General features: G+C 48.4%; 1 protein-coding gene across 2 annotated transcripts; it reads right to left on the minus strand.

Moving 5' to 3' along the window:
• Positions 1-8,096: 8,096 nt before the first annotated feature.
• On the minus strand, positions 8,097-23,298 carry LOC119399634 (mucin-6). 2 transcript variants are annotated; one of them, XM_037666442.2, is made up of 5 exons: positions 23,087-23,298; positions 16,864-17,100; positions 10,300-10,542; positions 9,193-9,414; positions 8,097-8,209 (listed from the first exon to the last, which is right to left on the minus strand). In XM_037666442.2, exons 1-4 carry the CDS (start codon positions 23,157-23,159, stop codon positions 9,218-9,220), a joined length of 750 nt encoding a protein of 249 aa, XP_037522370.1. In that variant the 5' UTR covers positions 23,160-23,298; the 3' UTR covers positions 8,097-8,209; positions 9,193-9,217. The 2 variants fall into 2 exon arrangements, with proteins under 2 accessions (XP_037522370.1, XP_049273757.1); XM_049417800.1 differs by having other exon boundaries at positions 8,097-8,190; positions 9,173-9,414.
• Positions 23,299-27,819: the final 4,521 nt, after the last annotated feature.

Here is a 27,819-nt window from a genome sequence, read left to right on the forward strand (position 1 = left end):
GGCTCGAACGGCGGGGTCTTCGCGCCGCAGCCGTGCAGCTTGTCGAGCAGCTTCAGCCTCGTGGGCTCGAACGACAGGGTCTTCGCGCCGCAGCCGTGCAGCTTGTCGAGCAGCTTCGGCCTCGCGGGCTCGAACGGCGGGGTCTTCTCGCCGCAGCCCTGCAGCTTGTCGAGCAGCTTCGGCCTCGCGGGCTCGAACGGCGGGGTCTTCTCGCCGCAGCCGTGCAGCTTGTCGAGCAGCTTCGGCTTCGCGGGCTCGAACGGCGGAATCTGCTTCGCGGCGTCGACGTGCAGCTTCGGCCTCGCGGGCTCTCACCTCAGGATTCTGTCTGCGAGCGCGCGCTGCCGCCGCCTTCCGTGCCCTCCGTTCCACAGCCTTGTCTTCCAACTGGCAACTCCGAGCTAAAGAGAAAGCGTGCCAAGAGGGAGCCTCATGGCGCGTTACTTCTGAAATGTTGTCTTCGGGTGTCGTTGAAAACACGAGACGCAGTAAAGAAGAAAGAACGCCACACAGGGGAACACGCACGAGAGTGTTACTCGTCAACGTCGTCTTCTTCTACTGCATACCACAACGCGCGCAGTAAAGAAGAAAGAGTGCCACACAGGCGAACAAGCACGAGAGTCTCACTCGTCAACGTCGTCTTCTTCTTCTACTGCATACCAGAACGCGCGCTTCCCACGAGCTAGAGGTGGCTACTACAACGCTACAAACAAACGGAGGATGGACAGACCCACGGCATAAGGAGCTTCGCCCCTAAAAACACTATATGAATGTCATGTAGTGGAAGGAGTCCCCTTAAAGGGCCCCTCACCAGGCCACATAGCAAATTTTAGTTAGACGCTGGAAGTTGTTGTGTGCCGAATGAAGAGCAGTATGCTGCAAGAATTTTTCAAATCGGTTCATTACGAGCTGAGAAAAACAATAATTCGTAGCGGCGCGAAACCATGAGGCGAGGAGGCGAGTTTCAAACCCTTGCCACTCGCCCCGTGTAGCCTCAGCAAGCCAAATCCCTTCCCTGCCCTCTTCACTTGACACATACGCATGAACACGTCATGCGCATGCATGCTCACGTGCGCATGACGTGCCCGAGCCAGCCCGAGCACGCGAGCGGCGTTGCACGGCCGCTACCCTTTTTTTTATGTAGCGGCCGTGGGCGTTTTGTCGGCGTTCTCTATGGTGTACTGCCTGTTTCTGCGGGAGGGGCATGAAAGTTGAGACATTTGTACGGCCACGAGAGTGGCCGTATCGTGAGCCAGTGCCGCATTAACGTTTACTTGGACGCGGTAGAATAAATGAGCATAATGAGTGCTCGAACGCGCCAGAACATTACTTTCGTTTCCACGGCTGGCGTCTGCTCGATGCGCTAACCGCGGGGACAGGAACGCATGGGAAAGGGAGGCAGATTAGCCCCGCATCTCGCTGCAATTCACGAAAAAAAAATGGAAAAGACACACATTCCCTTTGTGTGTCTCATTATTTCTCACAAGTTTTATTAATCTATTCAAGCAACAAATTAAACAAACTACACATGTCGTGTCAAATAATTATCGCAGTGTCACGTGCTACTGTTGGCGACGTCAGAGCACAGTCGTCTACGTAGAGGAGCGACGTCACAGCACTACCATCTACGTAGGGCCATATTCTCATGTACGTCATCCCCTCATTCTCTAAAGCGCGCGCCCGCGAGAGGAAGGGCAAGCAGCGTTCACCTTGAAATTTGGCCCATTTCCGCGGCGCGTAGCGTTGCAAATTTTGGCAGACGTGGTCGTGAACGCCCAGTGTATGCATTGTGCTCGTCAGCTAAAAATTGTCAAACCTGGTGAGGGGCCCTTTAACGCAAGTAATATTGCGTGGCAGAAGCGTAGAACCACCAGGCGTCAAAACATGTGAATTGCGCAACGAGTCTGTCTTCTAAATGCCTACCCATTACAAAGCGCTCAGACATATTGTTCACCAAGCCCGTGAGGCGGCTGAGGGGCTCGGCCTCTCGGTCCCCACCACGTGGGAGCGGCCCGCGACACAGTGATCTGTGTTTTGGAGGACCAAATAAAAGTTTATCCAATCCAATCGAAGACATATTTAATCATCAGCAGCAGCAAAAGCATCAACAAAGGGAACAGCTGCGTCGGTTCGCGTGTTGCTTTACGGACGCGTTGTGGGCTCTTCGCTGATTCGCAAAAGGAATTATGGCGTAGTGGGCACTTAACAATTGTACTTGCAATAGGCATTTTAGGATAGTTTGAAACGGCCGATCTTACGCGCACAGTCGTTCGCTTTCTTACGGCACCGCTGAGGCATGCACCGAGAACCGAAGCCAGGCTTGCGTTTGAGAAGGGATGCGCACGGGGCCCGCTTACGCTATCGCGTTTGAAGGCAAAGCTCAAGCGTCCTCCAAGTTTTAGGGGCGAAGCTCCTTTGAGTGTGGGTCTGTCCCTCCTCTGTAGTATGTAGTAGTAGTAGTAGTAGTAGGTAGCCACCTCTAGTTCTTGGAGTGTTCACTAGATGGTGCTGTCGTGGCCACTTATAGTTCTCAGAAAGATCCCTAGATGGTGCAGAGGCGGTCGCTGCATTGCAGATACGTGCTCCAGTCCCGCCCCCCTCGCTCGCCTCGCGACGCCTACGCTCCGCGCTCGCTGCGTTGCAAATGCGTGCTCTAGTCCCCCCCCCCCTCTCTCTTTCGCCTCGCAGGGCCGACGCAGGCAGCGTCTGCTAGCGAGTTTCTCGATTGAAAAAACCGACTGCTCGCGCTGCACAACCGTTCACTGACCACCCCGTATATATAGGCACAGGATTTTGACCTCCAAGGTAGTGCCCGTGTGATACTTCTCCTGTGCGTGATTAAACAATAAAAATTCACAGCGTACATGTAAAATTAAAGTGTGCTGCAAGTCGCCATGACTCTCATCGACCCTTTAGTATAAACGCACCCGATCTCACGTCAATGATGATGTACTGGGCAGAATTCACGGAAGATTCACATATGGCACGTGCCACTGGTGGAAGGCAATCGTTCGATTTTGTGCGGCGACGTACGCTAGGGGGACCGCTGTAATGAAAGGACCACGTAAACCAACAGTACAAGAAAGTTTGATGTTTGATATATACACGGTGTTTCTCACGTGTTTACTTGATCATATACTGGGCGAATTACTCGGAGTATTCACGGTTTACCGATGATTCCCTCCGGAGCTTCGCCCCACTCATCATCATTCACCCCGTGGATATGCTGTTGTTGTTTTTTTCATCCGCTTTCTGTACGTTTCATGTTTTTTACAGCACAGTTTCGACTCATGGTTCTAGACTCGATATAGCTTTTCCGCCAGTTGGAAACTACCGACTTCAAAGAATGTCCATCCTTGGTCTAGCCAAGGAGCCAAATATAAAGCCGTTCTGCGGTCATGACGTGATACAGCCACGGAAATGATCCAACGGAAGTCACTGACGAAATTCTGGAACTGCTGATTGGTTCCGTACGGGCCAGTGGCAGATCAAAGGCTTCTTGTATTCCTGCTGTTTTTTATCTCTTCCTCTACGTGACTCTCTCCAGGTGGGAAACACAACACGCTTCTCCTTTTCTGTTGCCGTGACAACGGTAACTTGTACCTCATTTCGGGACAAAATAACTAACAGTAACCTCACGAAAGCGGCGTTTCGCTGATGAGCTCAACGTCTAGGGTTCGAAGCCAAACCCCGGTTATCGCACATCGAAGAAATTGGAATGTTGAGAATGCTAGTGTACTGCACCGAATATTTGAAAGAAGATTACTTTTAAGGGCTTGTTTTTCTTTGTTAGACACATTGTTAATGAGAACTAACAGACAATAAAGCCACGGAAAGTAACTACTTCCTTGGCATTACTAGAGAGTTTGAAGATTGGGGACCCAAGACACTGGGCCCCCAAGCTGCGTTGGGCAGCCTGCTCTTGCGTTCGGATGATAAGCAGAGTTTGAGAATTGGGCCAACGCAGGTTGCGTTGGGTCAAGCGCACGGAGCGCCACGCGTGACGAAATTTAAAATCATGCGAGACGCGGGCCATACTGCGCCGTGGCCCGCGCTGCGTCTGTGTCTTCTTGCTGGTGGCCCAAGACGCCTTGGGGCCCCACGCTAGTTTTCAATTTTTGCGTCTCGGGTCAACGCGAGCGCAAGAGCCCAAGAGTTGCTTGGGTTGTGCGCATGCGCCCTGGCGGCTCGCAAGCTTCTTGGGTCCCCAAGCTCCTTGGGGCCCCAATTCTCAAACTCTCTACTAAGTAACTACTTCCCCTGGCATTATTAACTACAAAGTAACTACTTTCCTTGGCATTATTGTCTGTTCTCATTACCACCGAATATTTGCGTCAAAGTACTAGGCAGTATTTATTCGAAGTTTAAGAAATACAGATACACGTCAGGAGAAAGGCAATAGGCCCCAGAATATCAAACGGCGCCCGTTCCCAACCTGATGACGTAGCATCCCGCAGAGAGCAGCGTCACTTCACCACACACTAAACGTACTGCAATAACATATGGAGCACAAAAGCGGGGAGGATGAGGAACGGTGGCTTGTGCTAGCTGGCGATTTGAAATCGACATATATGCACAGCGCAAATTGAACGAGGACAGATGAAAGGACACAACATCGGCGCCGGCGTTGTGTCCTTCCATCTGTCCCCGTTCATTTTGCGCTGTGGAAATATGAGGATGTGAAGTTTGAACCTGAGTTCAGCGAACTTCGCCATTTGAAAAAAGGCGTTTCCCACATCTCATACGTATGGGTCCTTTCTGAAGGGCATTCGTCGCCAGTATTCGATAACATGTCGATACCGATCTCAAGATTGACTAAAATCTGGACGCCGATTCTGATATATGGAGTTTTGATTCCGCGGTTATGTTTCAACACGTGGTGACCGCCGGGGGTGCACCACGCAAAAGATACTTGACTCCAGTCGTGTCTGTGTAGCTAATTCGAACGAGATGTCATTAATCGCAATGGACAAAAAAAATAATGCGGGTATCATTTAGCAGAATCTCAAAAATTTATTCCTTGTGCAGCATAAATTACTGCTAAAGTTCTAAACACGCTTGCTTGACGTCTCGAGATACGTCCGCATTGACTCCGTGAGCGGAGACGATCCTCATGGCCGATCGCTGGCATTCGTCAGTCATCCTCGACCGGAGAGCTGACTTGTTCACTTTTAGCAAGGAGCACAGGTGTCGGCAGTAGGTACTGGTTCGAAGTATAGGTACAGTGTTCGAAGAAGCTATTTGCGAGCATGGTGATGATCCTAGTAGCCTGCACACGTAGCTCCGGGAAGCACGCCGTGTAGTGACGCGAAATGTAAACGAAAAAGTAACGCGAAGCGTGAAGTAAAATAGAAGAAATTTGACAGTGAGCGCAGTTAGTTGCAGTGCCAACGCCCGGGATTCGACAAAAACGTAAAGTACGGCCTCCGAAATTTTTGCGAATACTAGACTCGCAACGAGATTTCACGTTTTACGTTACTTTTTGTAGCAATACGTAGCAGCAGAACCTAGTTTTAGGAAACAAAGTAAACTCAATACAGATGTAAAAGGTAACACTAAGAATAAAATCCACCATCTACAGCTGCGATTCGAACACGGGCCTTTTGAGTGCGAAGCGGGCATTCTTTCCCTGCGCCACTTCGGTGGAGCTGCGCGCAACTCTTAATTAAACGACGACACGTGGCAGACTACCGATCGGAATGCCACAAGTGGTGGACCCTGTTTGGGCTTCACTTTCTGTACTTCCGAGCACTCGCTCTGTTCTAGTACTACTCTACCCACAGGAACGCGCTGGTTGCTTTCGTTATTTAATGGTTTACGCGACAGATGGCACTGATCTTCTCCTTGGGACTTTCTTGTTATGCTTGTTCGCTCGTTAATTGCGCTTTGTTTTTCCTGTCTTTGAATATACGCAGCTTGTCGTAGCTTCACGTGACCGCCTACCTCGCCTGTACTGCACGGACATGGGAGGAATTCATGCTCGGGCTGCCCTCGCGCAATGAGTGCACAACTTTATTTGTCCCTGGTTAACGGGAAGGGGGCAATGGTACAGAGGGTGGGGGGAGGACCTACTTCAAGTAGGCCTCCTCTACCCTCTCAGCCCACTCCAGGATGACCTCCTGAATGTCGGGCCTCGAGCTGCGCAAGGCAGCCTCCCACTGCTTCTCTCTAGAAATTAGGCGTGCCAAGAAATGGGCCCTCGCAGACTTCTCTTTCACACGCGCAGGCGTGTATTAGTGGTAATAAAATGCCGCGGCAGCTTTCGGACGACGATACATTCAAGGAGGTTAATATAAAATTGGATACATTACAATTATAGATTTCGAAGGACTGAGAAATCCCTTCCTCGATTTTACGATTTTCCCGATTAAGCGAAATAATTCCAGCGCCCTCATCACTTCGTTAAACCGAGTTTCAAGTGTATTACGCTTCTATATTTGCTTTATATTTGAACTTTTCTTTGAACGTTAGCCAGAACCCTTACTGACCATCATTAGCTGTCTTTGTGTGTTTGTTTTCTGGAATAGAAAAAAAATGGGCAGATTGTTGCACTCTATAACATTTTGCGGCGAGAGCCTGCTACACACTCGGTGATGCATTTGCGGTTTTCAGCAGAAAATAAAGCAGAGGGTCTACTGTGCGTATACCCATATATAAAAAATACAGCATATCCACGGGTGAATGATGAAGAGCTTGGGCGAAGCTCCTGAAGCAATCATGGTTACACCGTGAAATGTTCAGTGGTTTCGCCCAGCAGTAATCAAAGCGATACGCCGCTTTGATTACTGCACGCCATCTAGCGTGCAGGGTGCCGCTGTTTTTTTTTTCTTTTTTTCCTTTCTTTCTTTTTTCTTTTCTTTGCCTTTTCTTCTTTTTTCTTTTTTCTCTTTTTTTTGCACACATATTGCACACATCTCTATGGGACAGCGCCATCTAGTATATCGTCACCCAACTGCAGTTTGCATGCATCTCTATGGGACAGCGCCATCTATTGAATGATACGGGAGACGCGACGGCGGGGGATCGCCGGATGGAGCGACGACCGACCAGGTGATGCTATAAGGAGCTTCGCCCCTAAAATGGACTGTAAGAGACTATTTCAGTGTAAAATAAGCCCTAGAAGTCAGAGGCTCTGAACTGCGCCCATCACCGGCGGCGACCGCCATTTTGTCGTGGCGTATGTGACGTCATGTGCTGAATTGAGCGCAGCCATCGTCTTCTATAAAAGTTCCATGCGCTGCAAAGCGTTAGGTTTCAATGCCAAGCTGAACAAAGCTAAAATAGCTCGATGGCACGCGCAATTTTATCACGGAAACAAATCGTTCCCCGGAATACAGACGCCCGCGCATCAAGCAACTTCTCACTTCACGATTTTTATTGTTGTTGTTGTTCTTGGCGTCGTCGTCGTCGTCGTCGTCGTCGTTGTTGTTGTTGTCCTACCCTTTGGAACGGGCGATAAAACGGAAAATCCGGATCTGACAAAGAAGTTACAAAGAAAAACTTAAAGAAAAACTGGGAAGGGGCGAAGTATTTAGGGAAGGGTGTTTCAGCTCCACTAACTTGAAACCTGTGGAGGGGCGAAACATGCAGTGTGCGCCGGTGTTTCCCGCAGCAAAATATTTAACCTTTACTGCTTAATTCGCCACCGGTCCACTGACGCACCATCACTTTGCACATATGTTTCAAAAAGTGGTGTTTCAAATAGATGACTTTACCGTAGAGATGCACGTTTGTGTCTGGTTTTAAACAAGAAACTTGAGCGCCTTGGTAAATTTTGTCGGGGATACTGACACCACTGCTAAGCCAAACATAATATTTTAGGCAGTAACGATGAGTCTTAACTCATAATATGCGGCAGTAATGGACCGGCGGCGAGTAGTAAAATTTACCCAATTTCTGTGGCTTATACCCGTTTATGATGGACCGTGACGACGACATGACACGTCGACAAGGTGATACCCTAAGGTGCTTCGCCCCTGGCAAGTTAGAAGGGTTTTTGTGCGCGCCGACACTAAAACCACACTGGAAAACGTTTCGTTCACACAGCATATGCAGCGAGCACATATGCAGTCTCACAGTACATATACTGAACACCCTGCGATTTCACACATTTATTGGTTGCGTAACCATTCTTTGTTTTTCCAAGGTCTAGTTGTCCACTAAGGTCAGGTCATACTGTGCTTTCGAAGGCTTTCCGTGCATAGAAGTCCTGGGCAGAAATGATAGACATACACATGAAATTGTACGAAGAGACAAAATAACAACAAATGTGGGTTCAACACGAATATGAAACGAAACGTTCGTTTTTGAATCGGTTAATTCTTCGCTCCAAAGCAAAATACGATCCGTACAGTTTCGTTTAGTTTTGTTCTATGCGACTTCTAATGGCACGCAATGCTTGTGCAGCGCACCTGACTCAACACTAACCACAAGAAATGTTTCTGTTTATGGAGTAGAACATCATCCACAAAATTACGCCGGAACGTTAGCAGCGGTGAATGCAATTGCACACTTTCTGAGGTCGATGGGCCGACGTCACGAGGTTGAAAACATTGCGCGAATATTTGTAAAAGATGGTGTGGCACTGCAACACGCAAGAAGCAAATGTAGATCCTAAAATTTGACTTCGCCTTTTCGCGATAAATTTGGCTTTTCGCCTTTGTCGCTTTCGTTCTTCGGTCTAGAACCGTCAATCACGAATTCCAAGACTGGGCTAATTGTTGGGCTAATTGGTTCGGTACATTCAACGAAGCCGTAGCGCCAAAAACACGGGAACCAATGAAGATGAAAGGACGTGCGCTACAAACAACTCAACTTTGTCAGGAGAGCGGACCTAAACCACATTATGTAGAAGTGTGAAAATCACTCCCCTACCCCGAGCCTTCGTAGACACCTTAGTACTGGTCAGGAGCTGTGGGAGGCTGCCATGCGCAGCTACAACCCCGCACTTCAGGAGGCTATCCTGAGGTGGGCTGAGGTGGTAGAGGAGGCCTACCGCGAGTAGGATCCCTCACCTTCATCTCGCAGCCATTTTCGCTTAAAATGGGATAAGTAAGATTGTTTCCCTCTCTCAGCGTTGTTAGAGCGCACGCCCTGTCCTCTTCCTCGGCCCCTGTCTATTCAGCGCTATGGCTTCGCTCAAGCATCAACGTTTGGGCTTTCAGGGAATGACGACACCACATTTCTTCTTACCGATGAGTGTATCGCAATCGATTCGTTACACCGTCGGGCACTGGTCCTCGGTGACGCAAGCTCCCTCAGCGTTGCGGTGGAACCCGTCGGAACAGTAGCAGCCTCGCTGGCAGTCGGCCGTGCAGGCCGGGCCGATGGTCCTCTTCTCACAGGTGGTCTCGGCGCACGAGCTGCTCACGCACACCTTCCACTCCTCGTTGGTTCCGCACGGTTGACTTAGGCCTGCGAGAAACGTTGCCTGCGTTATATACTTTTGCAATTGGTACAAAGTCCGATGAACGTGACGAGGACGGAGCACCATAGTGATGCCATATCACTCTCGTTATCTTCCATTGCTCAGAAACTCGATGTTTGCGGACACATACTAAGAGACGCATTTGCATTAACGGTGACACAACCGCGTGTAAAAAGCCTACTGACAATTAAGACGGAAAAAAAAAACTGCCGGATAAACTAACTGCTCAAAGGGTAAATAAGGCGGCAAAAACTGCGGGAATAAATACAAGTTGTCGCAAGAGAAGCAGCACAACGTGCGTGACGGCGAACTAAACAGTTAATAGACGAGTTGCTTTTTCTTACACGCTCGTTTTCTTTCTTTTTTTTTCATATCATATCTACATTTCAAAAACTTGGAGGACGCTATAGCTTTGCCTTCAAGAACAGAACGCGATCGTGTAATTGGGCGCCGTGCACATCGCCTTCAACTGTGCCGCAAAGAAAGGAACGTTTGCGCGCGTAACATTGGCCGCTTCAAACTATGCTAGAATGCCTACTGCAAGTGCAGTTGCGAAGTGCCCTATAGGATAGTTTGAAACAGCCAATGTTATGCGCACGGACGTTCGTTTCATTGAAGCACGGTTGAGGCATGCACCGAGAACCGAAGCCAGGCTAGCAGTTTAGAACGACGATGCGCACGGGGTCCGATTAAGCTGTCTCGTTCTACTCTTGAAAGCGAAGCTCAAGCGTCTTCCAATTCTTTTTCCACATCCCAACTTGAATACGTCTCTAGGTGCAATGTGTTCATTGAACAAGCGGGCAAAGCCAGCTGCCTCTGCAGCCCTGTCCGAAACTTAAAACGCAAGCGCATCGCGAGGCCCTATACATTACCGAGATCTTGTTCGGCAGGCGGGCACTGGTCGACCGTGACGCAGTTCCCTTCTGCGTTACGATAGAATCCATCGGCACAGTAGCAGCCGTAGCGGCAGTCGTACGTGCATCCGGGGCCCACGATGCGCTTCTTGCAAGTCGTCTCGGCACACGTGCTGCTTACGCACTGCTTCCACACCTCGTTGGTACCGCAATCTTCGGGATCGGGTGGGAACTTGAACACCGGCACGCCGCTGTCACCATCTGCACACATGCGTCAAAAGGTAATTAAGATACATATTTTGTTTCAGTTGATTCATTCATTCATTCATTCATTGATGCAGAGCATGGCGGTAGCAATAACGTTATATATACGTATGACTATCACGCTGGAACGCAATTATTCTCTACTTATTCTTCAACTGAAAAGAAAATGCCGAATCTCTTGTTCGTGAACTTGCAGCCAAGAGAGAAGTGACGAGAGCGTCAATTCCGCAAGCAAATCTCAAAGCTGTGCGGCTCTTAGATCTGTTACGGAAGCGCAAAATTTCAAGTGTTATACCTGTGTCAGCGACGCAGACCGCTACAGCTACCGCCAGCAGGACCACGAGACACTTCATGGCCGACGTTTGTCTTCGTACTCGTTCTCTACAAAATGGTGTGACTCGACCAACGCGCGCGCTTTTTCTTTGCTCACTGAGGCACAGCGGATGCCGCGTATCATCCATACACGCAGCTGAAAAAAAGAAACAACCCCAATCTTTCTCGCACACACGGAGTGCCGCAAGGGCTGCTAACGGAAGTCGATCGTGTACCCCTATAAAATCACGCTTGCGAGGCTTCGGCACGTTGCTCGCACCGCTGCCGTTTCAAGCGTTATCGTACGAAACGTTCTGTCGCGCAGTAATGAGTTACGCTGGCCATGAACTCCGCAGATAGCGCAGTCTCGACTGTACACGGCTGCCCTCTCCTTAATTGAACGCGGAGATCATACGCAGTCACTATATAGGCACATCGTATAAAATGGCAATGGGTCCACGCGCCGATGCCGGAGGAAGCCGTAAATTGAAACGCGACGGGCGCCGAGATAACTTTATGCGAACACAGGAGCAAATGGACCAGACGGGAAGCATTGTTAGCGGGATTCTTGTTGCTCTGACGACTTCATCTGTGTTCTACTTGGTGTGCCAATCAGTGCCCCGGCATCCGGCAGGCGCCGTCTAGTCGCTGTACTTAAGGGCGCACTCAACAATTGGTCGTGGGAGGTGCGACTCTCCGAAGTTGACTTGGGAAGCCGAATTGAAGACCCTTGACCACGCCCGGCTAGCCGTGATGAACAGCAGGTCCCGGGAAAAGAGACTCCACTCACAGTAATAAATCAAAGTCTATGTTAATAAAGTTCTCTCTCTCTCTCTCACACAACTGGAGGTGTGACGGGTTATTTTTTCTAATTCGACAATGAAAATCTTTTGCAATTCCGGTGTTTGACGGGAACGGTCGATGAAGGATTATGTTTGAATTAACGAACATATGTTCGCCAAATAAAGGGATCTTGCAATCATGATTGGGCCCGTGTTCACCATAAAAACGTCGCATGGTTCCTCCCATCCAAGCGACCACAGAAACTCCCTTACCGCGTTCGGTGCCATCTCGTGTGAAAACCGCATCGTGTGACACTCCTGACTGCCTAAACAGAGCGTTCGATCCCGCGGCGCGTCAATTCTGTCGCGGGATTCATTGATTGAAATAACTTTAATGGACTGAAAGAACTTTAATGTTCTGTCGCGGGAAGCTGCTAAAAAATGCTCACGAAAACGGCCTGCAGGAACACGTCCTGCTGTCTAGAACGGATGCAGCAGCAAAAAACATGGAGTGAGGCTTGAGCTTCACCTTCAAGAGCAGAACGCGATATCGCAATCGGGCCTCGTTCGCATAGCCTTCTCAATCGCTAGCCTGCCTTCGGTTCTCGGTGGACGTCTCAACAGTGCCGCGAGAAAAGGGACGTTTGTGCGCGTGCAAATTGGCCGTTTCAAACTATCCTAGATTGCCTACTGCAAGTACCGTTGTAAAGTGCCCACTACGACGTAACTCTGCCTTTTGCGAATTAGCGAAGTACCCACAACGCGACCGCGAGGCAACAAGCGAACATACGCAGCTGCACACGTTGTTGGCGCTGTTGCTGATAATGATGGTCAATTATGCAGCTGCGCTTTGTAATAAGTGGCCCTTTAAACCAACCGCTCGTTGCGCAATTCACATGTTATGAGGCCTGGTGTGATTTTAAGCTTCTGCCACGTAATACTGCATGCGTTAAAGGGACACTAAAGAGAAACAATGAATTGGTTTAGACTGATAAAGTGTGCGCGGATAACTCTTGTGTAGTTTATTTCACCACCATAGGTTTATAATTAGAGGAGGAAACCAAGTTCAAAGTTTCATTTTTAAATTTCGTGTCAAACTTTGTGATTCGGGACGTAAAAGATTTCAAAGACCATTTAACGCATTTTGGCGCCACTGGCTCGACGAAATTTCCACGAACTCGTTACGTCAAGTCTCTGGCCCCCTCAGAGGACAACGTACTTAGATTTACCGATTAGGAACAACGTAGGCCCAAGCAGGCGCCGTCAAAAATATGTGACGTCGCGGCAAATGGTGCGGAAATTCCAAGGTGGCGTCGCCACTTGTTTTTTCTCTTTGCGCGTTTTCTCGCTTATTAAGCGTCTTCTCACAGCAAGCGTGGTGCTTTTGGTATCATGGAACACTACTTTACTAACGCGAGAAAAATCCTTCTGTTCTTTAGTGTCCCTTTAAGGAGGCTTTTTGCACTACATGCTATTCGTGTAGTGTTTTTTTGCGAAGCAGTTTCAAGCACGGGCGTGGCTCTGTACTGTGTACAGGTATTCTACGGAAAAGCGAGCTTTAAGGAAGCGAACTACGAAGTAAACTTCCTGCATGAATCCCCACAAACACGTGCGTTCGGAGGAGCTTGAAGAAACAGCTAAGTCAGGTAAGCAATCAACAAATGTTACCTGCAAGAATGAAAGAATTACGGGATGGGAATTGTCGCGAAAAAAGAAGAAGCGTGAAACTGTTTGCCATAGATAAAGATGTACAAATACCAGGCCACCCTCAATAACCTGCCGGAGTATGTTGGGCTCAAGGCACTATATATAACGATTTACTACTTGTGCCCTTTCCGCCTCCGTTGTACCGTTCATTGTACTCCGATCTTCCACGCAAAGATGTGCTGAAACGAGTGTGCAACATGTATATCCCTCCTAATTCAAAAACATTCTTCTATAAACTCTATTCTGAAACTCTGCCGGTAAAAACATGGTTAAAAAGAAAACGTATCTTTCTTTTTCTGTTAACTGCCGTCTATGTAATGTGCCGGTTACAATAGAACATTGCTTTGTTAGCTGCACACGCGCTATTTTGTTTTGGCATATCCTTCAGCAATCTCCGAAGAAAAGTTTTGTCATTAATTGTCAACCTTCGCGAACTTCGCTTGGTGAAGTGCCGTAGGATATGTTTTTCCTCATGGGTTTATGGAAGACACGTGTGCAAGACCGTAGCGCAGAACCAATCATTTGTTCACGTACACACTTTGTTCGAATTGCTATTCACCTAAAGAACATTTATGACGAACTAGGCATTAGACCGGACTGGTACCCCTACCTTGGTGAGGTGCTCGGCCTCACCACCTTCCCTGTATAACACGATATGAACTCTCGCTGTTCTACTGCACTTTATGTTAGACGTCGAGTATTCCCTTTGTAACGCTTGAGCGTTTATTGACGCTATGTGATTCTACGTTTTTTTTTTTCATCCCATTCTTGCCCTTTTAATGTGCATTCTAATACTCATTTTAATAAATACCATGAAAAAATATAAAAAACGGGCGTGACTCTGCAGTAGAATGCCTGCTTGCCAAGCAGAAGTCCTGGGTTCGATTTCCACTCAAACCGAAGATTTTTTGTTATTTCTTTATTTGCATCAATCCATCTATCGCGAATATTCACTCACTCACAACGCTGATTTTTCGCTGACAACAAATGACGCCCACACCGGAATTTCTGCGAAACGAGCTCTTTAATGCTGTCGCGTTAATATTTGCATGCTAGTGGCGTGATGCCATACAATTTATGCGGAAACACCCCCGGTTTTCTGCATAGCCGTCTTCACTGTCTGAACCAATTGCTCCGACTCCCCATTCCATCAGAACTATCCCTAAACGGGACAACTTCGCTTTGCGGAGTGTGGCTTATGGAGGCGAAATGCTCGAGGCCCATGTGCTATGCGATGTCAGTGCACGTAAAAGAACACCAGATGGTCGAAATTTCCGGAGCCCTCCACTACGGCGTCTCTCATAATTATATCATAGTTCTGGGACGTCAAACCCCAAATATCATTATTACGAGTGTGGCTTGTCGTGTTTTTCCTATGAACATTTGCTCGCCGCATCGCAATGGCTGACAAACCTGCATGTGACCATTGTAGCAGCAATGAAACCATAAAATACGTCTTCTGCAGTTGTCCTCGCTACTGCTCCCGGAGTCAAACACCTCATTTTTTCCAATATCTTTCATGGGAATTAAATTAAATATCAGTATACACTTGTATGACCACAGTTTTTTTTTTTTTCACTTCACGATCGGTTCGGGTTCTGTTCCTGCTGAAATTCCCGTTAGGTTCGACACCTTGAATGTAACTGTTGCGGAAAAAACGTCTTCATCGCTGTCTCGCCCCGAAGGAAAACTGCCGGACCCGTTTTTCAATAAAGTTTATTCTCCTCCTCTATGAAAATTGTGCAAGGTCCCAGGCGGCTACCTTGAGCAACCGTGCAGAACATTATGCTTTGCACATAAGCTTAATCGTCTCCTCCGCCACCACTGAACTCGAAAAAAAGGGAGCAAGGCATGCATAAACGCGCTCCTGAGGAAGACAGTTGCTGCCCTGACGAAGGCAAGTCCTCTTTCCGAAACGTTGGCTGCAGCGACATTCCCTGTTCAACGATTTATCGTCACTTGTATTAAAGAGGCATCACTGACGGTTGTATATACGCATGCTGTCACGAGGAGCCCAGGACCTAAATGCACAGAGACATCTTACAGTATATTTATTCTTTAAAAAAAAAACAACGAATTCGCACGCTAAACATATCATTAGCTAAGGCGGCCAGCCAGTAGCAAGGAGCATTTGCGAAACAATAATTTTGTGAATTCGCCCTCTGCTCTTTAAGAATCATTATGTACCTCATTGATGTTGGGATGCTTGTCTGTGTAACCCCTCCAACCGCGCTCCGCTGTTAGCTTTTGTTTTCAAGTCGCTGTAAACTGGCTGGTAATGAAAGGACACTACAGACACTCAGTATACATTCAAGGACGAATCTAGCGTCTTTTTAATGCCACCAAGGTAAGAGCGCGATGAAAACAAATGCGAGCAGCGGAGCACTAATGCGCCGCGCTGTTCGCACTTCTTTTCGTGGCCCCTGTACATGGCATGCATGGCATGGTATTGATCGAACTGTCATTCGTGTTCGTCATGCACTCATGACATACAAATGCCAATTTGTGTATATTGTCACGCGCGAGAGGTACTGGGATCGATACCTTCCACCTCCACCAATTCGTCACGCACTATGGCATGAACAGCGGAACAGCAAGACGCGAATGTCAGACGCGGACGAATGGCTAGTTCTCCTCGTCTTCGTCGTCTTCGCCTTTTCCGGCTGGCCACGGCTTGCTGGCTCAAAACACCCGTCATATATGATATGACATACGCGAAATGATATTCATGTCATGACCTGTCATTCACAGTCGTCATATACTCATGCCATGCAGAGCCATATTCCTCCAAAATAAACTTCATCAAAAGACCACGAGAGCAACAAAACCTTGTCATGTATGTCATGACGTACATGACATGCATAGCATAACATTGACGTCATGAACTGTCATTCACGTTCGCCGTAACTGATGTGATGTAATGCTAATTTTTGTGTGTGTAATGTTAGTGAAACGACCACGAGAGATCCCCGATTTAGGCGGTTAGATAGACAGATACCGTCAAAATGCCTTTCGTTTGCTAAGAAATGCTTCGCATTTAAAACTGAGCCACTGTGTTGAAGTAGGAAAGGAAGGTGAATATACCTACAAAGAAACAAGTCAGCTCACTAGCACCGACGTATCCTACTATTCAACGTAATTCTAATATTATAGGTCCTATGTAACTATAAATTATACACCATTAATGCGGCCGTGATACCTGCTCGTAATTAGAACGTAACATTCATTGGTAGCGTATCTTTGTCCCAATTCTCGTAAATATTCCACGCTACCGCAAATTTTATTTGCGTTTGTGCGTTTATGCTCGAGTGTGTTATATTATGCGGCACTGGCGCATGTGGCGTATCATGTCTATATAGCAACCAAATTGTCGGTTTTCTTTTGTCATAAGATCATAGTGCAGTATCATCCCGCCTTAGAACATATACTGACGGCCAGTAAATATCTGCTCGCGGGCGGTATGTTGTACGCCCCTGCTGTAGAGATGTATAGCAAAATACATACGATGCATCCTTACCACGAGGTCCTTCCGACTGATCGACAGCCGAAGGCGGGCACTGGTCTTGCGGGACGCAGGTGCCGTTCGGATGTCGGTTGTACTCGTCCGAGCAGAAGCAGTCGTTGCGGCAGTCTGCCGTGCAGGGCCTAACGGTGCCGCGCACTTCCCCGCACCGCCACTCAGCGCAGCTGCTGCTCTGGCACTCTTTGAACTCTTCGTGGATGCCGCACGGCTTGTGGTCCTCGTGGCCTTGTGCTATAAGTGACGAGAAGTCGACTTATAAACTTTGACAATCCAACAGCGAGAAAGATCTGAATATTCAAGGGAGAGCCTGCCTACATAATGAATACCGAAGAGGTTGCCCCGGCAGCACGCATAACGTGCAGCTATGTGTGCCGCTTGCTCCTATCCCTCTGTACCTTATGCTTTCCTCTGCTTAATCGTCTGTTGGTTTAATTGGTTGCGTCTAACAAAAACTACCGGTTGTTCCGTGTACGAATACAACCGATGAGGGAAGCTCCTTAGAAATGGGGCGCAAACGACTGGATGAATGAAGGCGGTAGGGTGGGGAGCGGGTGGGGAGAGCGTCTGCTGCGGGTGGGGAGAGCGTCTGCTGCTCTAGGTTGTTTTTGAACCTTTTTCGAATGCTCGCGCATGCGGTCATTAGCGCACCGCCCCATTTGACCGACATAATAACGCCCGCAGTCGTGTTTATTTGACGGCACTCGGCGACAATGTGTTACGGCGTCAGTCAAGTCGGAGCACGGACTCTCAGCACGAGCGGCGTTCTTCTCGAAAGGCGCCGAAGCGGACGACCCACTAGAAGGTGCTGGAGAAGACGACCCACTACACATTTCCAAGGCTTCGCTACAATTATCCCGGGTACGAAAAGGGAGCGGTCCGGCAACCTAACAAACACCCGCTCAAGTTTGCCCGCCGACGCCAGCGCTTGCCATTCCCCTGCCGGAAAAAGCGTACACTAGTAGCGTGCTACGACCCTTCCGCTCCCTTTGGCTCCCGAGCATTTGCGAAGCGCGCGCTGCACGTGAAACGCCCCTCGTTCCGCGATGTCACCCCGGTAGAAAGAAGGGAACTACTGCTGCGTCGTCAATTGTCACAATGGTCATGCAAACAGGAAGGGGTCGGCTCCAGCAGTGCAATTCTACCAATTCCCAAACAGATGGCACGAAAAAAGCAGACGACAGGCATGGATGCAAATCTCACGCTTGAGTGGGCACGACCACGACAACTACGAAAAAAGAAAAAAGCATTAGCCGTTGTTGCACGTCCATTGGTTTTTTTCGGCAGTTACAGTGAATAGTTGTTACTGAGTGTGCAGGTACAGCCCGTACAACACGGTGCACTTTCGATAGTGAGCAAGATAAAATTCCTTCTAGAAAGACAGGGCGTGCAAACACGGACACAAGAAAGAAGTCAGGACACCACAAACGCCGTTTGTGGTGTGCTGACTTCTTTCTTGTGTCCGTGTTTGCACGCCCTGTCTCTTTAGAATGAATACTTACCAACCAGCTCAGCTCTCTGTTATTATAAAGTGCCTTGACAGCAATTGGCTCTTTTCCCGCAGATTGCACACAAAAATGTTTTTCTGAAAGCTGGGCGCTCGTCATTCCCCTATTAATAATGCTATGTCACGTTGCTAGTACGCATGCTGTTTGTGAACTCGGAGTACCGGCTATGAGAACGGCGATAATGCAAGGAAGGACACACGAGATGTCAATTTTTGTTGCGGGAAAGAAAGATGCCCGAAATAGACCATTTATTTTTGCAGTGTTGCGTACCGCACGATAACTCGAATGGTTGCTGGTAAATTAAGGTATCCCAACTAATAGCAGTCACAGCGCCAGGGCCGCTTAACCTAAAGCACGAGAAGCGGCCTTACCCACGCATCGAGTAACAAACATAGAGAGTGCGTAGTACACACAGCAAACCAAATAAAACAGGTATATAACGTACAGAACATTGTGCTAACTTCACGTCGTAAACAGCGTCGTCCTTCACTTGCGAAATGCACTTCGCTCTGACGAGGACGGCGTCGTCTGCTATCACTTGCTCTGCATCTGCTACATGGCTGAGCAGACGCTGACCTTTCACCAAATTGCTGCCACGCGGAAAGAAGCGTGCACATCCTAACCGCGCGCGACGCGAAATTCTAAAAAACACGTGCAGAACGCGTGCAGCGTGCGAGCAAAGCAACGCGTTTTCAAGGCAGCTTGAAGGGGACAGCGCAGGGGTCAACACTCGAGTGACCAGTTTTCTCCCCACATTGACTGACAGCGCCAGGCACCGCAGCGCCTCCCACGGCGTGGGTCTGCCCTGAGCGGGTATCGGCAGGCCTTGAGGACGTCAGCTCGCGAGGAGAAGTCTCCACAAATGCCCCCCACTCACACGGACGAGGCAAACGGCGGGGGAGACCAGTGTTACTAGACTACTCTGGTGGCTTGCACCACCCGTTTGACGAGCTGCTGACGACGAGCTGCAGACGACCATCCAGCTACACTCTAATCCAGCTGCAGACTGGACACCCACTGCCGCCCTCTGCAGGAGCAAGTGCAACAATGTGGCCAAACAAGAGCCCGAAATTCCGCCACATCCCCCACCGCAGGGGGATCGTTTGTCCTTTCGGGGAAAACGTCCCCGTCTCCTCCGCGGAGGCGCGGGGGGTCACGCCCACTCGCTAATCCGTGACGTCGCGGTCACGTGATACGCAATCCCCCCGTCTCCCCCGAGCATTCCTCCCCCGTCTGAATACCCCTTTAGACAGCGCATGTCCGAGGGTGGTTCAATGGGTTCGATGAGGTAGTTAACCGGAGATGTGCGCTCGACGACACGGTAGGGGCCTTCGTATTTGGGCAGTAGTTTCGAAGAAAGGCCAGTTGCAGTGGTAGGAACCGAGAGCCATACGAGCGCTCCGGAGAGGAACGTGGACGCAGAACTGGTGTTGTCACCGCTAATTCTCTTCTGCAGCTCTTTTTCATGCGTTGTAAAGGTCTTGGCAAGCTCGCTACACTCTTCAGCAAGAAATATAGGTGCACTCTCAGATGGATCCGGCTTGTATGGAAGGATCGTGTCGATTTTGTGCGACGGGTGCCTTCCGTACAATAGGAAGAAGGGTGAAAGACAATAGGGATCAGAGGGGCGGTATTATAGGCGTAGGTGACGAAGGGCAGAACGGCATCCCAATTTGTGTGATCGGCGGCGACGGACATTGAGAGCGTGTCGCCGAGCGTACGGTAAAAGCGTTCAGTGAGGCCATTCGTCTGCGGGTGGTAAGCAGTAGTTTTGCGGTGAAGAGCATGGTACTCTTTGAGAATGGCTTCGGCGACTTCCAACAAGAAGACACGGCCTCGATCGCTGAGCAGCTCCTGGGTTGTACCGTGACGCAGTACGGATCGGTGGAGCAGCAAGAAGGCAACATCGCGGGCTGTAGCCGCTGGGAGGGCGGCGATTTCCGCGTGTCGCGTAAGATGGTCAACAGCAACGATGGCCCAGCGGTTACCAGCCGAGGTCACAGGAAGTGGTCCATACAAATCGATGCCCACGCGCCCAAACACGCCCACTGTTCATTCATTGCGTCGACTTGAAAGCATCTAATGGCTGCTTAAGTATATGACATACGGACAGCGTCAAACTCGGCAGTTTTTTCATACTTAGATGAACCTCATGAGAATGAGAAATGGCCATCCTATTTGCAGCGCGAAGTTACAATGGTAATTCATACCGGCTTCTGAAAAAGAAAGCTTCATAGATTTAAAAAAATTCACCTTGATCCAAAGTTTAAAGCCAGGTCTAACGCCTTTCCGGGGCGGTCGTTCTGTCATCTAGCCTGTCCAGGGGCTTAGAAAATTGCAACAAGAGAGCCAATTAATCGCCAACTTGAAACAGAGTGACACTGAATTTAAGAAATCAGCTGCGGTCGCTTGTGATTAAAGGGGGGAAGGTCCTGAAAAAAAAGACCGGTATCGGTTTCTTTTATAACATCAGGCTAAAAACTCGTTATGTGATAATTACATGTCTGGCTCCAGCTTGCGGGCTTCCGTAGAACTGATTTGATGTAGATAACTCCTTTTTCGTGTATATTCATCTCTCAAAACCTTCTATCCGTCTCAATTCTGCACCGTTTGAGCATTAACTCGATCGGAGTCTACCGTCCTAAGAACGGGTAAAGAGACCCAAAGCCTGACTACTTCGGCGACTACAGCGGCCTCGCTATGGGGGCTATCCAGAGCTAGGAGACACCAATAGCTTCTGAGCTATACGAAAACATCGCACGCGCATAAGATTAACAAGTTGCTGCACGACTGCAAAGGCACATCCGCGGACTCTCTAGATGACGGTTTACGTAGACGCGGCCCGTTACGAGTGCCACCGCGGCTTCGCGGTCGCGATCACGGATCACGTAGGAACTTGCGTCACGAGCGCGACGATAGGCACGCAAGAGAGGGAGGCGGCCGAAGAAGCTGCCATAGCCATCGCGATAGCAACCACGGACGCCGAGGTGATAATAGGCGACTCGCAGGCGGCGATACGCAACTACGCCAGCGGCCGGATCTCCCGCGAAGCGGCCCGCATTCTCCAAATTCACGAAGGCAACATTTGCCGCAAAAACGACAGTTTCCTCATATGGACCCCCTCCCACACGGACCCTCCGCTTGCGGGCAACGCGAGTGCCCACGCCGCGGCTCGAGGACTTACACGCCGAGCTGCGACGCCTGCCCACAGTCCCGATGTCTCGCACACTTCGACAGCGATGCGGGAATGGACGTGGGGGGATCGCATGACCACTTTCAGACATCACACAACACTACAGACTGAACAGATGCAAATATCCACCACCCCACGCCAAACTAAACAAGAAACAGCAGGTTGCCTGGAGACAACTACAGACACACACGTACTCGAATCCGGTGATCCTTCGCCTCTGCTACCCAGACATTTATACGTCCTACGCGTGTAAAGCGTGCGGAGCCAGAGCGACGCTGCAGCACATGCTGTGGAAGTGTACCGGTAGCGAGCAGCAGTCCCCGGTAGACATGGCAGTCTCGAACCGCGAGGTGCGATGGGAGGCGGCTCTGCTCAGCCACGACCTTGCCGATCAACTGTGGGCCGTCCGGCACGCCCAGGGTGCCGCCCGAGTCCAAGGACTCGAGGCCGTCACCTAGGCCGGGGTGCTTGTAGCCCCACCCCGCTCAATGCCGCCAGACATGTTCAATAAAGTTTTTACTCACTCACTCACTTCAGGGCTCACTCGGACTCAGACTCATCAAAACATTGCTCGCTCGGACTCACTCAGACTAAGACTCACGGTGCGATCTGAGTCTGAGAGAGTCTGAGTGAGTCGACTGATGAGTCCCTTAGCGTATAATTAACTTTTTCGACCATAGTGGCAATGCTCTTTAACATCAATATCTCATATAACTGGTGTTCTAATTGAGGCGTTTTGATCTCATACCTTCAAATACGGGTGGTTAAAATCCAGGAAGGACATTTTTGTTGGAAGAGGTGGCTCCCACGAGATATTTTGATCAAGAACTTCCCGTGAAAGATTCTGCCAGAGGGAGGTCAAACACCCCTCCCCTCGCCTCCCATCCCTCCGTAACTCATGCCTCTGATCAATAAATATTGAGATGGCGTATGAACGCTAGTGCTTTGAAGTATGTGTGAGTAGACGTGAGCATGAACATGAGTCATCATAAGGCTGATAGTAATGCTGAAGTTGAGTAGATAGGACCACAGGTCGGGAAAAAAAAATTTGTAGTCCACTCAGACTCACTCATGAAATATATTCTGCCCTTAGGGCTCACTCGGACTCAGACTCACCAAAATTTTCCTCATTCGGACTCACTTGGACTCAGACTCACTGAATTTTTTCTCAACCAGACTCACTCCGACTCAGACTCACGAAAATATCACTCAGCCTGACTCACTCAGACTCACGGCTCGATCTCAGTCTGAGTGAATCTGAGTGAGCCGACTCATGAGTGAGTTTGCCTACCTGTGATACGGACGCATCAGATATACAGTTATATACGTCGGCTCGCGGACCACAGATTCATTAGGCCACTACTGAAATTTCACAAGGGGCATCCCGAGGAATATATTCATGCTTTCAATCAAACATTGCTATGTGCTAAGCTGAATAAAAATAATAAAGTCTGGACCTATAGAGTTAACCGAAGCATGACCGCAACAACCGTTGTTAACAGAACCAAGATATACTTACCGGTCTCTTCGTCAGCTTCAGTAACCGTCAGGCAAATGAGGCCGAAGGCCACGACCAACACCGGAACCTTCATGCTTGGACAGTGAGCCGCTACCAATTGCCTATCCTTTTATACGAGGGAAGGGACTGGCTACACTATGGCTTCCGATGAATTCACTCTTGCTTCATCGAACGCAGAGCCAACTCTGTGGTCTCCCCGCGAACGCTAGCCTGTCTGTATCCTACGAGAAGAGACACCTCGCGAAGACTACCTGCACGTTGAAGGCTGCCAAGAAAAGCTGTCGAACGTTGTCGTCCCCTTCGACTCCTATTCAAGAGCGCAACAAGGAAGGGGCGGCTCCCAGAGAGCGTCCATTTAAGAACCGTGACATTCGCCGCTTCTTTAGTCCGGCTTGCGCGAGTCAACACGATGAAAGTGGCGAGTCTACGCGGCGCCAGGATTATTGCGAGTGCGGTGCGATGTATGGTTAGAGAGTTGTGGGCGTGGCGAGTCTCGTTGTGTAGCCGCCGGCGTTCAGACATGTAGTGTGAAGCGCCCAATGTAACTTGTTTTTACGCAGCTAGACGAGGACGTTTTCGGTGTGTGCTGGATACGCAAGTGCACTTCTGCGCAGTCTCTTTATGCATATTTCTACGTGACTGTATTTGCGTAGTTAGTGCAATTAGAGAAGCTACAGAAGCGTAACAACATAAGCATGAAATCTTTGCAGTCCTCCTTTCACGGAACTCCGTGCGTGCGTGCGCGCATGGGTTCTTCTGTATCTCTCTCTCTCTCTCTCTCTCTTGTGTGTGTGTGTGTGTGTGTGCGTGCGTGCGTGCGTGCGTGCGTGCGTGCGTGCGTGCGTGCGTGTATATGTATGTGTTTACTGCGGTCAGCAAGGAATTCACGCAAGAAATGAAGGAACAGTGATTTACTATGAGTTATCGCGCGAATGTCACCCTGAAGCAAAAAAGCATCCTTACGGCTTATCTAAAATTCACGTGGCAATCTGCTATCGAAAAGGCTCCCTCTCCTCTCACTATATAAAAGAATGTTCGGCATAGAAAAACCTGCCAGTTTCTGCTAAACGGTGTATCTAGCATTTTTCTTTCTTTTTTTTAAGATGACAAGCAACGACAGATTAAAAAAAGGCGTTCGATATTCTCATACGTATACACCCCATTCATAGCATAGTGGGGAGGGCACCAGACCAGCCCTGTGGGGAGGAGGAATAGACCTTATTGAGAACCAGCAAATTGAGTGGCGCGGCCTAAGCCTCACTGTGACGAGAAAAAAATTTACGTGAGTATCCCACAATGTGATACATCCCTTCTTCTTATCACTTCTGTAGTATTTCACTTTCACTTTTTCTCAAGACCACTGTGGCCTATACAGTCCAAGGAAAAAAAAAGAGACTCATTTGACTCCTTTCAGTGAGTGCTGACTTGCCATTTATATGACTCTCATTAAAGAGACATGTGAACACTCTGTGGATTGCATGACTCTCTGAACAGAGTATAATGATTTCCAAAGAGAGTTAACGCGTCTCTTTAAAGAGAGTCATATACGTGGCAACTCCGGAGTCACTGAAAGGAGTAACACATACTCTTTTTTTTTTGTTAGGGTGTACAGTTAGTCGCCTGGGGACAAATGATAATTGTTCGCGACATAACGAAACCCGGAAAGAAAGCACCTACGATGGATCTATACATAATAGCGTCTTGTTATAAATACTCACACACAAGCACACGAATGCTGTGTCACTAGTAAAGAAACAATATCGCGAAAAACGCCAGCACCTCGCGAAAAGATGCAGCGCACCGGCGTCTCTGTCAGTAGACATGTAATGTAGGCAGCCGAACATCGAGTTGTGCGGGAAAAGAAACACACAAACGCACACAAAGTGAAAACCAAGGAAAAGACTGTCGCCCCGACGGAAATCGTGCACAAGTAGTTGAATCGATGATGCTTCGACAAGGCCAAGGCTTCGCGGCTGTCCGATACGAAGGGCACCCGTTTTGAAAACACGTAGCACGTGTTCGGATGCGCTGGCGGGGCAAACATCAGCGCGACCTTTTGTACTTCCAAGGACACCTCCCTCTATATAACAGGAAGCAATAGACGAAAATGAGATTCATGGAGGTGTCCTCGTAGAAATAGACAACAATAAAAGCTCGTATCAATTATTTTTCTATCAGCGTTCAAGATTTCAAGGTTTATTATCGAAGTGTATTTCATACATTGCATATAATATATATGTAAACAGAAAGTCGCGTAACTGGGAGTGAGGTCTGTAAAATCATACACGAGAGAACAACATTTTGTTTAACAGCGGTGGACACAGAACGATAAGCTATACAATATGTGCAGGCAAGCGGGAAACAAAACACATATACTGAACTACAAAAGCAGTAACTATGAATACTACATAGTACTTATGATTTATAAAAGTGTGAACGCAAGGCTTCTTTTAGATATTTCGAAGGATCCCTTCTTTGCAACTACGGGCAAACAATTCCAAAATGATATCCATGAAAACGTTAAACTTCCCATAATTAGTCCTGAATTTAGGTAATAGAAAGTACGTAGATTTTGCAGAACGAATTGATGATACATAAGGAAACTGACTTGTCTGCAGTAAAGGAATTGGAGGCTTTCCATTCACATATGTATAAATTAGAACGCCGAGAAAATATCTGTCTAGCTTTTTAACCGATAAAATGGAATGCGAGAAGAGTATAGAACGACGCATTAGAGATGAAGCAGCTGAAGGTGCTGAATGGCTGATAGATGAGAGGCATACTTGCTTCCCTATGATGATAATGCAATAGATATAATATTAACGCGATAGCGTTAAGGGGACACTAAAGGCGAATATTAAGTCGACGTTGCCTGTTGAAGTAGCGGTCCAGAAACCTCGTAGTGCTACTTATGTGCCAAGGAAATGCTTATTTTGAAATAAAATCACGTTTCAGTGGTCCGCATCGCGTTAGCGCACTTCAGATCACCCGCCTGAAAGCGGTCTTTCTCACGTCACTGCTGCCGTGCCCAACGTTGCCCGCCTTTACTGCACGGCGGCGTGCGCTGGCGGCGGGCACCATTTGAGCATCCGGCAACATCACATGCATGCGGCATTTTGTCGAACTTTCTGTCAGACCGACGTTCACGAGCGCGCAAAGCACACGCGGCAGTACGCGATACCGAAACTACCACTCAGACGCGACCGCGTGAGCGAAGCAGGGCGCCGGGCAAAGCGCAGTTCGGCGAAAACGGAACCTTTGAACCAGGCGCGCCGTTCCCCATGGCAACGCCAAAGAGGTTCTATTGCGTTCTACTCTTGAAGGCGAAGCTTAAGCGTCCTCCAGTCTTTTTTGCTATGCAAGAAAGCGCAGTAAAGCGACATCAAAATTTCGAAACGATAGGAAGGGCAAACTTCTAGCAAGATTTCAATGCCATGCGATGCTTTACGCGTATAAGCAACAAAGTATGTGAATTGAACTGCCTCAGAAGTGTGCTATTTCACCATAGGGTACACTATATATGTGCGTCTGGTTACACACCCCGAGGAACATTGCACTGTAAGTAGCATGTATTGCTCACAAAAAGATTGTTAGGAATAATTTCTTTATATGACGAAAATATGACGACGTTACATTTTTAGTTTTATATTTAAATAATTCTCATTGAACCATTTAACAACATTCATCAAGTCGATATTCAAACAAACGACATCGAGTAGACGTCTTTATCGGCAGTTAGTATAGTGGTATAGTCCGCACAAAGTACAGAGGGTGAATGTACAAGATATTGCGGAAGATCATTGATTTAAATTAAAAAAATAAAAGCGGGCCCAATATTGGCCCTCGTGGAATGTCGATGCTGATGTTCTGGGATTAGAATATGCACAGGACACTAATATATCAATTGTTTGCGACCATGCAAGTATCTAGGAATTACTTCTAATGGGGGCCCAGGTACACCGACTGACTCCAGGGCCCGCGTTCAGAAACACGTCTTACGCTAAAAATTTTCGTAAGAGAATATTTCAGCCAATCACGCTGCGGGACATATCATTAGCGACGCCCGCTGACCAATGGATCCCAGTTTCTGAAATAAAATGTCGAGCATAATAGAATTCGAGGGTTTGCAGTCATTGACTTTGGTACCATCGTCTGCATATTTGTTTGTACCAATCACTGTAACTTCAATTATTAATAAACTGAAACTGAAACTCAAACTGAAATCCTCTTGAAAGGTCAACAAAACGCCACCAACAACATTGGCTATGTAATATTATCTGTCCTGTTAGTGGCATTAGAGCTAATTCAGTTTAGTCCCCGTCTGCAACCAAACTTATTACTTGAAAAAGTAAGAAACTAGTCCATATATCTTTTTAAACGTCCCTAAGAGGTTTTCGATTGCTTTAGTGAAAAACGAAAGAACTGCTATGGGCGGGGGGTTCGAGGTTAAACCAGTGGTCCCACACACGCGGCCCGCGGGCCGCACGTGAATGTCTTCTTCCTATACTTTCTTTTCCTAATGAACAAGTCTGCTGTCCGGTCGAGGATGACTGATGAACGCCAGCGATCGACCTCGAGGATCGTCTCCGCTCAAGGAGTCAATGAGGACGTATCTCCTCTCGTCACAGCAAAGCGTTTCCAGTAGGGGTGTGCGAATATTCGAAAGTTTCGAATATTCGTCGAATATTACATTCGAAATATTCGTATTCGATTCGAAAATCGTGTATTCGAAA

The sequence above is a fragment of the Rhipicephalus sanguineus genome, chromosome 7 (genome assembly GCF_013339695.2).
Source record: "Rhipicephalus sanguineus isolate Rsan-2018 chromosome 7, BIME_Rsan_1.4, whole genome shotgun sequence".
Lineage (NCBI taxonomy): Eukaryota > Metazoa > Arthropoda > Arachnida > Ixodida > Ixodidae > Rhipicephalus > Rhipicephalus sanguineus.

What these genes read in the sequence shown, in the direction of transcription:
- LOC119399634 (XM_037666442.2), bottom strand. Translation starts at nt 23,159, where the DNA reads ATGAAGGTTCCGGTGTTGGTCGTGGCCTTCGGCCTCATTTGCCTGACG. An exon ending in TGAAGCTGACGAAGAGACCG is followed by an intron (nt 17,101 to 23,086) that starts GTAAGTATATCT and finishes CGTCACTTATAG; the next exon opens with CACAAGGCCACGAGGACCAC. An exon ending in GCCTGCCGAACAAGATCTCG is followed by an intron (nt 9,415 to 10,299) that starts GTAATGTATAGG and finishes CGTTTCTCGCAG; the next exon opens with GCCTAAGTCAACCGTGCGGA.